At 43.6% G+C, this 13,104-nt stretch overlaps 1 protein-coding gene across 5 annotated transcripts in view; it reads left to right on the top strand.

Annotated features, from left to right (window-relative positions):
* zdhhc2 (zinc finger DHHC-type palmitoyltransferase 2) overlaps window positions 1-13,104 on the top strand; it is a 33,253-nt gene that overhangs the window by 10,851 nt on the left and 9,298 nt on the right. For 4 of the 5 annotated variants that reach the window (XM_041904100.1, XM_041904098.1, XM_041904103.1 and 1 more), the window contains exons 2-4: window positions 3,272-3,298; window positions 8,492-8,586; window positions 10,976-11,096. In XM_041904100.1, coding sequence (XP_041760034.1) covers window positions 3,272-3,298; window positions 8,492-8,586; window positions 10,976-11,096 — 243 coding nt within the window. The other variant, XM_041904105.1, reaches the window with a different exon arrangement.

Genomic DNA, 13,104 nt, shown 5'->3' with positions numbered 1-13,104 from the left:
GAATCTCTATTAATATCAATGGCTTGTTCACATCCCACAAGTTTGGGCTCTCAGGATCCATGGTACACAGAGCTTCCACTAGTTGACTACTTCCTTCGCTAAGTCGTGATTACATTTCCGCCAGCACATTTTACATTTACATTTTAGTCATTTAGCAGACGCTCTTATCCAGAGCGACTTACAGTTAGTGAGTGCATTGATTTTTTATTGATTTTTCATACTGGTCCCCCGTGGGAAACGAACCCACAACCCTGGCGTTGCACACGGGACTACAGCACGGCATCGAAAGTGCTGAAAAACAGTAATCTCTTCTTCTTCCATCAATCATGCTGACCCACTATGCTTTCAACTACATATTCTTGCAGGGTTTTACTCATCAGTCTCAGTCGTTTGCTTGGAGCTGGTGTACTCGTACCCTCCCGGCATGCCTCCCAAAGCTTTTCGAATTCAGCATCACATCGCAGTTTTTCAACGCGCCCATAAGTACTGCGGACAAGTTTGACACCAGTGTGCAGATCAGTAGCTTCTGACTGCAGTAACTCGTTAGGAGGGTCGAGGAGCCCCAGGATTGTGTGAGTCATGTTCACAATAAACGTAAAGTTCGGCTCTGTCACTGCTTTCAATAAGCCTGTGGCCTCAAGTCTCACATCTGTGCCATATGCGCGAGTAGATTTCACTGAGCATCTCTGTGATGTTGTCACTTGATTTCAAAATGACTGACAACGTGGCGAGGTGGCCAGTCCATCTCTGATCAAGAACTCTTTTCAGTTTTTCTCCAGTGTACTGTGCAGCCACCGTGGGTTTCCTAAAGAAATTGTACAGAGAGCTACACACATTGAACAAGTCCTCTATCGCCTCCTCAGACGATATATAGTGTGCACCACAACCAAATGCATACCTTGAACCAGAGGCTACAAAAGGCCTGCTTTCTCCCACTGAAAATGTGGCTCGGGTAAGTCAACCGAGGTGGTCAGGTGCTAGTGGCTGGGGTAACGCTGGCTCCTCATCACCGAGGTCATCAGGTGGTAGTGGCTGGGGTAACGCTGGCTCCTCATCACAGAGGTCGTCAGGTGCTAGTGGCTGGGGTAATGCTGGCTCCTCATCACCGAGGTGGTCAGGTGGCTGGGGTAACGCTGGCTCCTCATCACCGAGGTCATCAGGTGGTAGTGGCTGGGGTAACGCTGGCTCCTCATCACAGAGGTGGTCAGGTGGCTGGGGTAACGCTGGCTCCTCATCACTGAGGTGGTCAGGTGGCTGGGGTAACGCTGGCTCCTCATCACTGAGGTGATCAGGTGGCTGGGGTAACGCTGGCTCCTCATCACTGAGGTGATCAGGTGGCTGGGGTAACGCTGGCTCCTCATCACCGAGGTGGTCAGGTGGCTGGGGTAACGCTGGCTCCTCATCACCGAGGTCATCAGGTGGTAGTGGCTGGGGTAACGCTGGCTCCTCATCACTGAGGTGATCAGGTGGCTGGGGTAACGCTGGCTCCTCATCACCGAGGTGGTCAGGTGGCTGGGGTAACGCTGGCTCCTCATCACCGAGGTCATCAGGTGGTAGTGGCTGGGGTAATGCTGGCTCCTCATCACAGAGGTCATCAGGTGCTAGTGGCTGGGGTAACGCTGGCTCCTCATCACTGAGGTGGTCAGGTGGCTGGGGTAACGCTGGCTCCTCATCACCGAGGTGGTCAGGTGGCTGGGGTAACGCTGGCTCCTCATCACCGAGGTGGTCAGGTGCTAGTGGCTGGGGTAACGCTGGCTCCTCATCACTGAGTTGGTCAGGTGCTAGTAGCTGGGGTAACGCTGGCTCCTCATCACTGAGGTGGTCAGGTGCTAGTGGCTGGGGTAACGGAGGTGCAGCTGCTTGTTGTGATGTTACCCTCGTGCTGCTGGTGCTAGGCTATGGCTGTTCTCCATCTTGTTGGGAAGCAGGCGGCGTGGGGGCATTTGCTTCTAGGCTCTTCAATCTCAGTGGTCGGGCTAGCAGGCTGCTCGGTGAGCTTGGCATCGGTTTAGACATGGTGGTCCTCAGTTTTTTTGCTCTTGGCAGTGCCCAGCCATTTTCGGATATCCATGCTGATCAAAGCTTAGCCAACTAGCTATAATTATTCAGTGTGCCACTAACAAAAATTTACAAAGCTAGCTGCAAAAGTGAACAACCTTTTTCCCTCTCTGCGAGAAAATAAACGGTCAATTTGACCCCACCCTGTGATCCAATAAGCTCCCTAAACAAGGTAATGAAGGCCGTACCTTATGACATTGCATGGCTAGGTGCCCAATCAGAATGCAAGTTTGGAATTACATTATTTGGATTTACATGATTATACACCGCCCCCCCCAACCTCAGATAATGAGTGTACACCGGCATATAGCCTCTGTCCCGGTCTGCTGGCAGGCCCAGTGTCGTTACATTGGCAAAACAGGGCATGGTAATTAATATACCATTTATTGTGTTCACCCGCTATAACATCTGCTAAACACGTGTATGTGACAAATAACATTTGATTTGATTTGATTTTGGGGGGGAAAATCTATATTTTATAATAAAGGTTCTGTTCCGGAACAGTATAGATCACTTTCGTTCCCAGTTCTGATTCTATTCCTTGAAAAATTTATTTCTTTTCCGGTTTTCTGTTCTGTTCCGTGAGCCGGTTCCAAACCCTGCTTTTCATGTGTATAGGTGTATTAGTAGGTGTGTGTAGTAGGGTGCTACTCATGTATATTAGCTGAGCAGATCCAGTGTGTTGAGGACTGGGGTGCTGATCCTGTCATGTGATCAGCTTTGTCTCAGCCCTGCCGCAGGTGGAGCAGCTGCCACAGTCAGCATTCACGCACAGACTGTACCAAGCACCATGCTACTGTTGTTTTCACTGCTTTTGTGTTAATGCACAGTAATGCTTTATTATATCAAAAGGTAAAACAAGGACAGTAATTTATGATTGAATCAGGTCGTGATTATGTTTCTGGAGGTCGTAGGAGTTTGATGTGTCAAATGGCACTTACAGTATAGGGATTCAGCGCACTTCCTGGATGTCTGTGTCATCTTCAGCTATTTATCGTTATTAAACAATCATTTGTGTTCCAAGGATATTGATGCCAAGTACACCAAGTGGAAAATATCCTTTGTTTTCAGCACAATCTACACATTGTGCCAACACATTCTACTGAAGAGGGATGCTGCTGAAAATGTTCAAAACATTTCCATTCTTTATTTGTCCATAATGCAGTGAACAACACAGAGACGTGACTGCACATTTCTCATCTTCTCTTTTCAGAATCCATCGACAACATTGGACAGAAGAGTAAGTCCCTGACCCATATAGCTTCTTCTACAGTATGATGAACACTGATACCTGCCAGTAGCAGTATGATAGGGGAGAGTGGGGCAAGTTGAGTCAAAGGGGTAAGTTGAGCCACCCTTGTTTCTAGGAAACCATACACAAAATTAATAATTTGACCAAATATTTAGGAAGAGGTCATCATTTCATGGAGTCTGTGAAGGAAGAAACCACATGGAAAAGTGGTAAGCAAGTTAGGTCCAAAAAACAGATTTTCACCAAGTCAAATGAATTTATTGGGTTAGAGGTTTAATGATGCTTGTATCTAAACCAATGTAGATCATTTAAAGATTGTTCTATACATCAGTTGGGGTCTCTACAAGCTTCAATATGAGGTCATAAACCTATTATGAAAGTGCATCCTTATATTGTGTGGGCTAATATAGTCCAAATGTTTGCCTTGGGGTAAGTTGAGCCAAAGGTTGAGCCAATGGCAAGTTGAGCAAATTGAAGTGTTTTCTTCCCAGGCGTAATGCAAGGCATTATTGCTGGGATATGAGGTAACAACAGGGCCTGGCCTATGTTAAAAGTGTTTGTTAGGTGTTAAGCCTGTGTTAAGAGATGCTTAAAATGATTAAAATACAAAAAAATCTAATCTAATCAAATCAAATGTTATTTGTCACATGCGCCGAATACAACAGGTGTAGACGTTACCGTGAAATGCTTAATTACAAGCCCCTAACCAACAATGCAGTTTTAAGAACAATAAGATTTAAGAAAACATTTACTAAATAAACTAAAGTAAAAAAAAAATATATATATATATATCTATATATATATATATATATATATATATATATATATATATATATATATATATATATATATATATATATATATATATATATATATATATATAAAGTAACACAGTAAAATAACAATAACGAGGCTATATACAGGGGGTACCGGTACCAAGTCAATGTGTGGGGGTACAGGTTAGTCGAGGTAATTGAGGTAATATGTACAGTACCAGGCAAAAGTTTGGACACACCTGCTCATTCCAGGGTTTTTCTTTATTTTTACTATTTTCTACATTGTAGAATAATAGTGAAGACATCAAAACGATGAAATAACACATCATGTAGTAACCATAAAAGTGTTAAACAAATTCTTCAAAGTAAATTCTTCAAAGTAGCCACCCTTTGCCTTGATGACAGCTTTGCACACTCTTGGCATTCTCTCAACCAGCTTCATGAGGTAGTCAACTGGCATGCATTTAAATTAACAGGTGTGCCTCGTTAAAAGTTAATTTGTGGAATATCTTTCCTTCTTAATGCGTTTGAGCCAATCAGTTGTGTTGTGACAAGGTAGGGTTGGTATACAGAAGATAACCCTATTTGGTAAAAGACCAAGTCCATATTATGGAAAGAACAGCTCAAATAAGCAAAGAGAAATGACAGTCCCATATTATTTTAAGACATGAATGTCAGTCAATCTAGAAATTGTCAAGAAATTTGAAAGTTTCTTCAAGTGCTGTCGCAAAAACCATCAAGCACTATGATGAAACTGGCTCTCATGAGGAGCGCCACAGGAATGGAAGACCCAGAGTTACCTCTGCTGCAGAGGATAAGTTCATTCGAGTTAACTGCTCCTCAGATTGCAGCCCAAATAAATGCTTCACAGAGTTCAAGTAACAGACACATCGCAACATCAACTGTTCAGAGGAGACTGTGAATCAGGCCTTCATGGTCTAATTGCTGCAAAGAAACCACTACTAAAGGACACCAATAAGAAGAAGAGACTTGCTTGGGCCAAGAAACACGAGCAATGCACATTAGACCAGTGTAAATCTGTCCTTTGGTCTGATGAGTCCAAATTTGAGATTTTTTGTTCCAACCGCCGTGTCTTTGTGAGACGCAGAGTAGGTGAACGGATGATCTCCGCATGTGTGGTTCCCACCGTGAAGCATGGAGGAGGAGGTGTGATGGTGTGGGGGTGCATTGCTGGTGACACTGCCGGTGATTTATTTAGAATTCAAGGCACACTTAACCAGCATGGGTACCACAGCATTCTGCAGCGACACGCCATCCCATCTGGTTTGGGCTTAGTGAGACTATCATTTGTTTTTCAACAGGACAATGACCCAAAACACACCTCCAGGTAATATTTAATTAAGTACAGACATTTTTATGTGGCTTAACTCACCCTGTCCTGCGGCTCAACTTACCCCATACCCAGGGTAAGTTGTCCCAAGAGACCACTTTTTTTGTACAAGCTATGTTTTCAAGACTGTAACGTTTACATGAATTCTGATTATTTCCAGCGATACACAACATCCTGAAATATATGTAGATATCTTTGTTAGAAATACTATATTTCCCTTGACGGAGTGATGCTGAATGTAAAAAATGTCTCAACTTACCCCACTCTCCCCTATGATGAACACTGATACCTGGCAGTAGTAGTATGATATGATGAACACTGATACCATGCCAGATGAATAACCCAGAGGTTGAGGCTTATCTATGGGCAGTCGTGTGGCAACAGCATCCATTAGTAAGACCGATTTCCAAGTGATTAGTACCATTGTGGGAGAGGAAGTAGGTCTGTTAAAGGTCTTGTCTAAGAACCCATAAATGTATGTTTCCTCTGTCAGGTCTGAATCAGTTATCTACACAGTCAGAGTCAGGAGAGGCCAGACACGCAGGAATGAGGATGATGTTGCATGATGGGTCTGGGAGTACACAGTTAGAAACAGTTGAATATGATATTCTCCAAGTCCCTCATCTACACAGGCTGGAACCCAATAGAGACATTCACTGTAGCTAGCCTAATCATCTCTACAAGCTTCATCATAGTAGAATAAATAAGATCCCAAAAGACCAACATTTTATCAAATCAAATCAAATCAAATCTTATTTGTCACATACACGTGTTTAGCAGATGTTATAGCGGGTGTAGTGAAATGCTTATGCTTCTAGCTCCGACAGTGCAGTAGTATCTAACCATTACACAACATATACCCAATACACACAAAAAAGTAAGGAATGGGATTTAAGAATATATACATATATGGACAAGCAATGACAGAGCGGCATGGACTAAGATACAGAAGAATATTATAGAATAGAATGCAGTATATACATATGAGATGAGTAGTGCATGATATGTAAACATTATTAAAGTGACTAGTGTTCCATTTCTTAAAGTGGCCAGTGATTTCAATATGATTGTAATGATCTTGTTTGGAAATCATAGCTCAAAAATACTTATGTTACAGTGAAAGTGTTCACCCCCCTTGGCATTTTTCCTATTTTGTTGCCTTACAACCTGGAATTAAAATGGATTTTTTGGGGGTTTGTATAATTTGATTTACACAACATGCCTACCACTTTGAAGATGCAAAATAATTGTTATTGTGAAACAAACAAGAAATAAGACAAAAAAAAACAGAAAACTTGAGCATGCATGACTATTCACCCCCCCAAAGTCAGCACTTTGTAGAGCCACCTTTTGCAGCAATTACAGCTGCAAGTCTCTTGGGGTATGTCTCTATAAGCTTGGTACATCTAGACACTGGGATGTTTGACCATTCTTCAAGGCAAAACTGTCCAGCTCCTTCAAGTTGGATGGGTTCCGCTGGTGTACAGCACTCTTTAAGTCATACCACAGATTCTCAATTGGATTTAGGTTTGGGCTTTGACTAGGCCATTCCAAGACACTTAAATGTTTCCCCTTAAACCACTCAAGTGTTGCTTTAGCAGTATGCTTAGGGTCATTGTCCTGCTGGAAGGTGAACCTCTGTCCCAGTCTCAAATCTCTGGAAGACTGAAACAGGTTTCCCTCAAGGATTTCCCTGTATTTAGCGCCATCCATCATTCCTTCAATTCTGACCAGTTTCCCAGTCCCTGCCGATGAAAAACATCCCCACAGCATGATGCTGCCACCACCATGCTTCACTGTGGGGATGGTGTTCTCGGGGTGATGAGAGGTGTTGGGTTTGCGCCAGACATAGCGCTTTCCTTGATGGCCAAAAAGCTCAATTCTAGTCTCATCTGACCAGAGTACCTTCTTCCATATGTTTGGGGAGTCTCCCACATGCCTTTTGGCAAACACCAAATGTGTTTGCTTATTTTTTTCTTTAAAAAATGGCTTTTTTTCTGGCCACTCTTCCGTAAAGCCCAGCTCTGTGGAGTGTACGGCTTAAAGTGGTCCTATGGACAGATACTCCAATCTCCGCTGTGGAGCTTTGTAGGTCCTTCAGGGTTATCTTTGGTCTCTTTGTTGCCTCTCTGATTAATGCCCTCCTTGCCTGGTCCGTGAGTTTTGGTGGGCGGCCCTCTCTTGGCAGGTTTGTTGTGGTGCCATATTATTTCTATTTTTTAATAATGGATTTAATGGTGCTCCGTGGGATGTTCAAAGTCTCGGTAATTTTTTTATAACCCAACCCTGATCTGTACTTCTCCACAACTTTGTCCCTGACCTGTTTGGAGAGCTCCTTGGTCTTCATGGTGCCGCTTGCTTGGTGGTGCCCCTTGCTTAGTGGTGTTGCAGACTCTGGGGCATTTCAGAACAGGTGTATATATACTGAGATTATGTGACAGATCATGTGACACTTAGATTGCACAAAGGTGGACTTTATTTAACTAATTACGTGACTTCTGAAGGTAATTGGTTGCACCAGATCTTATTCAGGGGCTTCATAGTAAAGGGGGTGAATACATATGCACGCACAACTTTTCGATAATTTATTTTTTTAGAATTTGTAGAAATAAGTTATTTTTTTCATTTCACTTCACCAATTTGGACTATTTTGTGTATGTCCATTACATAAAATCCAAATAAAAATCCATTTAAATTACAGGTTGTAATGCAACAAAATTGGAAAAATGCCAAGGGGGATGAATACTTTTGCAAGGCACTGTATCTCTGCCAGAGCCTTATCTAAGCGCAGTTAGTCAGGCTGTGCCAACGTCAGGCTGTCCCAACGTCAGGCTGTCCCAAAGCTTCGGCACGTTCTCCTCTAGTGGTTCTTAGGACAAATGTTCTCTGTTCAATGTCACAATGGGTATGAAAAGGAATCATAACTTTATTGACTTCAAGTTCATGGGAAACAGGGCTTCTTTGTTGGTCTATTCTAAAACTGTGTCAGAGATCTAGCTTCTAGCAGACAGATGACTTGGCTGCACAGTGAGCTGTATGTCTTTCTATTTCCAGTTGTTTATCTGCTGGCCTATCATGTTGTCTTCATCTTGTTTACCTGGGCCTACTGGCAGACCATCTTCACCAAGCCCATGAACCCCCTGAAAGAGGTGAGTGTGTGTGTGTGTGTGTGCATTTGATCAAATAGTCTAGTCTGAAGGATGAGGTACAGAGCGCGTTACAGAACTAGGCTAGTCTGGATGATGAGGTACAGGGAGAGGTACAGAACTAGGCTAGTCTGGATGATGAGCTACAGGGAGAGGTACAGAACTAGGCTAGTCTGGATGATGAGGTACAGGGAGAGGGACAGAACTAGGCTAGTCTGGATGATGAGGTACAGGGAGAGGTACAGAACTAGGCTAGTCTGGATGATGAGCTACAGGGAGAGGTACAGAACTAGGCTAGTCTGGATGATGAGGTACAGGGAGAGGTACAGAACTAGGCTAGTCTGGATGATGAGCTACAGGGAGAGGTACAGAACTAGGCTAGTCTGGATGATGAGGTACAGGGAGAGGTACAGAACTAGGCTAGTCTGGATGATGAGGTACAGGGAGAGGGACAGAACTAGGCTAGTCTGGATGATGAGGTACAGGGAGAGGTACAGAACTAGGCTAGTCTGGATGATGAGGTACAGGGAGAGGTACAGAACTAGGCTAGTCTGGTTGATGAGGTACAGGGAGAGGTACAGAACTAGGCTAGTCTGGATGATGAGGTACAGGGGAGAGGTACAGAACTAGGCTAGTCTGGATGATGAGCTACAGGAGAGGTATAGAACTAGGGCTAGTCTGGATGATGAGGTACAGGGAGAGGTACAGAACTAGGCTAGTCTGGATGATGAGGTACAGGGAGAGGTACAGAACTAGGCTAGTCTGGATGATGAGGTACAGGGAGAGGTACAGAACTAGGCTAGTCTGGATGATGAGCTACAGGGAGAGGTACAGAACTAGGCTAGTCTGGATGATGAGCTACAGGGAGAGGTACAGAACTAGGCTAGTCTGGATGATGAGGTACAGGGAGAGGGACAGAACTAGGCTAGTCTGGATGATGAGGTACAGGGAGAGGTACAGAACTAGGCTAGTCTGGATGATGAGGTACAGGGAGAGGTACAGAACTAGGCTAGTCTGGTTGATGAGGTACAGGGAGAGGTACAGAACTAGGCTAGTCTGGATGATGAGGTACAGGGAGAGGTACAGAACTAGGCTAGTCTGGATGATGAGCTACAGGGAGAGGTATAGAACTAGGCTAGTCTGGATGATGAGGTACAGGGAGAGGTACAGAACTAGGCTAGTCTGGATGATGAGGTACAGGGAGAGGTACAGAACTAGGCTAGTCTGGATGATGAGGTACAGGGAGAGGTACAGAACTAGGCTAGTCTGGATGATGAGCTACAGGGAGAGGTACAGAACTAGGCTAGTCTGGATGATGAGCTACAGGGAGAGGTACATAACTAGGCTAGTCTGGATGATGAGGTACAGGGAGAGGTACAGAACTAGGCTAGTCTGGATGATGAGGTACAGGGAGAGGGACAGAACTAGGCTAGTCTGGATGATGAGGTACAGGGAGAGGGACATAACTAGGCTCTAGTCTCTCCTGTTATGATTGAGAGTGATGTTTACAGTGATATTTACAGTGATATTACATTCTTCTCCAACTGCCTGAAGGAGCACTCTATCTCTGCTCCTGACCACTCAGATTCAGCGCTTGTTGTTGTTGAATCCATGCACTTCAGACAACACTCATAAATGCTCCTTCCAGTACTGAGTGCTCTGGTTCATTCAAGGGGTGATAACTTAACATTCAGGTCACTCAATAACAATATTTTCCTTCATACTATAAGATGTACTTGTTAGATGATTCAGTGGGTGGTGATATCTGTGGCACTTGGCACCATGCTGTTTGTTATTGTTGAAGTTATTAGTCCTCAGCCTTCCATCATAAAACGCCTAATAATGTAGCAGTGCTTTGGCTCTCCAACCAATCTAGCTGCTCAGGCAGAAGGAATCAGAAGGAAAGGGCAATGATAGAACTGCACATGACTTAGCCCTACAGGCTGGATCACCCTTGTGACACTAAACAATACTGTACTGCAGTCCTCCAACACTCAGAGCTACACAGCATTTATAGTTGATCACAGCATTATACTATTCTTTGATAAGAGCTCTCATGGGAAGTGCATCTCATTAGTAATGGATGTAGGCCTGCAATATTCTAGAGGTGTAGGATCGTAATTTGAGCCAGTTTGCTACAGCGGGACGAACATCCTGCAGCAACAGGAAATGTGAATTATTATGTTGATTATAATTAATGGACATTTTTGTAGGGGTTGAAACATTTTTCTTAAGGGAAAATCAAGTGTGGAAATTACAAACTTCAGAAGACTTTAAAACCTCAAATGCAACAGGGTTTTTTAAACCTCCTGCAACAGGGTGATCAAATTAAGATCCTACATCTGTAGAAGCACAGGACACTTCTTATTCTGTTCCTCCATCCTCTCTGTAGTTCCACCTGTCCTACTCAGACAAGGAGCTGTTGGAGCGTGAGGACCGTGGAGAGTCTCAGCAGGAGATTCTTAGAAGGATAGCCAAGGATTTACCCATCTACACCCGCACCATGTCTGGAGGTACTCAACAGAACACAAGCTAAAACAAAACGTCTGCCCTGTGGGTTGACTTTTACCAACCCAGCAAACCAAAATTGGTTTCCCCAAAAGTTATAATTACACAAAAACTGTCCAGTTGATTATACAATGTATCAGGAGTGAAAGTAAAATTAATTTATTCCCGGTACGGGACCTGCACCAACATTTTTCATAAGCCTAATTACATATACAGTGAGGGAAAAAAGTATTTGATCCCCTGCTGATTTTGTACGTTTGCCCACTGACAAAGAAATGATCAGTCTATAATTTTAGTGGTAGGTTTATTTGAACAGTGAGAGACAGAATAACAACAACAAAATCCAGAAAAACGCATGTCAAAAATGTTATAAATTGATTTGCATTTTAATGAGGGAAATAAGTATTTGACCCTCTCTCAATCAGAAAGATTTCTGGCTCACAGGTGTCTTTTATACAGGTAACGAGCTGAGATTAGGAGCACACTCTTAAAGGGAGTGCTCCTAATCTCAATTTGTTACCTGTATAAAAGATACCTGTCCACAGAAGCAATCAATCAATCAGATTCCAAACTCTCCACCATGGCCAAGACCAAAGAGCTCTCCAAGGATGTCAGGGACAAGATTGTAGACCTACACAAGGCTGGAATGGGCTACAAGACCATCGCCAAGCAGCTTGGTGAGAAGGTGACAACAGTTGGTGCGATTATTCGCAAATGGAAGAAACACAAAATAACTGTCAATCTCCCTCGGCCTGGGGCTCCATGCAACTCTCACCTCGTGGACTTGCAATGATCATGAGAACGGTGAGGAATCAGCCCAAAACTACATGGGAGGATCTTGTCAATGATCTCAAGGCAGCTGGGACCATAGTCACCAAGAAAACAATTGGTAACACACTACGCCATGAAGGACTGAAATCCTGCAGCGCCCGCAAGGTCCCCCTGCTCAAGAAAGCACATATACAGGGCCGTCTGAAGTTTGCCAATGATAATCTGAATGATTCAGAGGAGAACTGGGTGAAAGTGTTGTGGTCAGATGAGACCAAAATTGAGCTCTTTGGCATCAACTAAATTCACAGTGTTTGGAGGAGGAATGCTGCCTATGACCCCAAGAACACCATCCCCACCGTCAAACATGGAGGTGGAAACATTATGCTTTGGGGATGTTTTTCTGCTAATCAAATCTTGGGTGAGAACCTCTTTCTCTCCGCCAGGGCATTGAAAATGGGTCGTGGATGGGTATTCCAGCATGACAATGACCCAAAACACACGGCCAAGGCAACAAAGGAGTGGCTCAAAAAGAAGCACATTAAGGTCCTGGAGTGGCCTAGCCAGTCTCCAGACCTTAATCCCATAGAAAATCTGTGGAGGTAGCTGAAAGTTCGAGTTGCCAAACGTCAGCCTCGAAACCTTCATGACTTGGAGAAGATCTGCAAAGAGGAGTGGAACAAAATCCCTCCTGAGATGTGTGCAAACCTGGTGGCCAACTACAAGAAACGTCTGACCTCTGTGATTGCCAACAAGGGTTTTGCCACCAAGTACTAAGTCATGTTTTGCAGAGGGGTCAAATACTTATTTCCCTCATTAAAATGCTAATACATTTATAACATTTTTGACATGCGTTTTTCTGGATTTTGTTGTTGTTATTCTGTCTCTCACTGTTCAAATAAACCTACCATTAAAATTATAGACTGATCATGTCTTTGTCAGTGGGCAAACGTACAAAATCAGCAGGGGATCAAATACTTTTTTCCCTCACTGTAGAATCCCTATTAATTCAATAGGATTTCTGTGGGCCTAGTCATAAAGAGTTGTCATTTAACTTTTAAAATGTATTACCTTTTATTGTGGCATAAACACAACCAGTCATTATGTTTTCATCTGATTGTCAAACAGTCACTTCAAAAGGCTACTTTACTAGGCTACCTGCGCATGTTCATCCACTTATTCAGCAACTTATTTCCAGCCTCCAAACAGTGGTGAATGGAAAGAGAAATCTGTTACACAAAACAC

Source organism: Coregonus clupeaformis, chromosome 2 (genome assembly GCF_020615455.1).
Source record: "Coregonus clupeaformis isolate EN_2021a chromosome 2, ASM2061545v1, whole genome shotgun sequence".
Classification (NCBI taxonomy): domain Eukaryota; kingdom Metazoa; phylum Chordata; class Actinopteri; order Salmoniformes; family Salmonidae; genus Coregonus; species Coregonus clupeaformis.
This window is presented reverse-complemented; position numbering and strand designations above follow the sequence as displayed.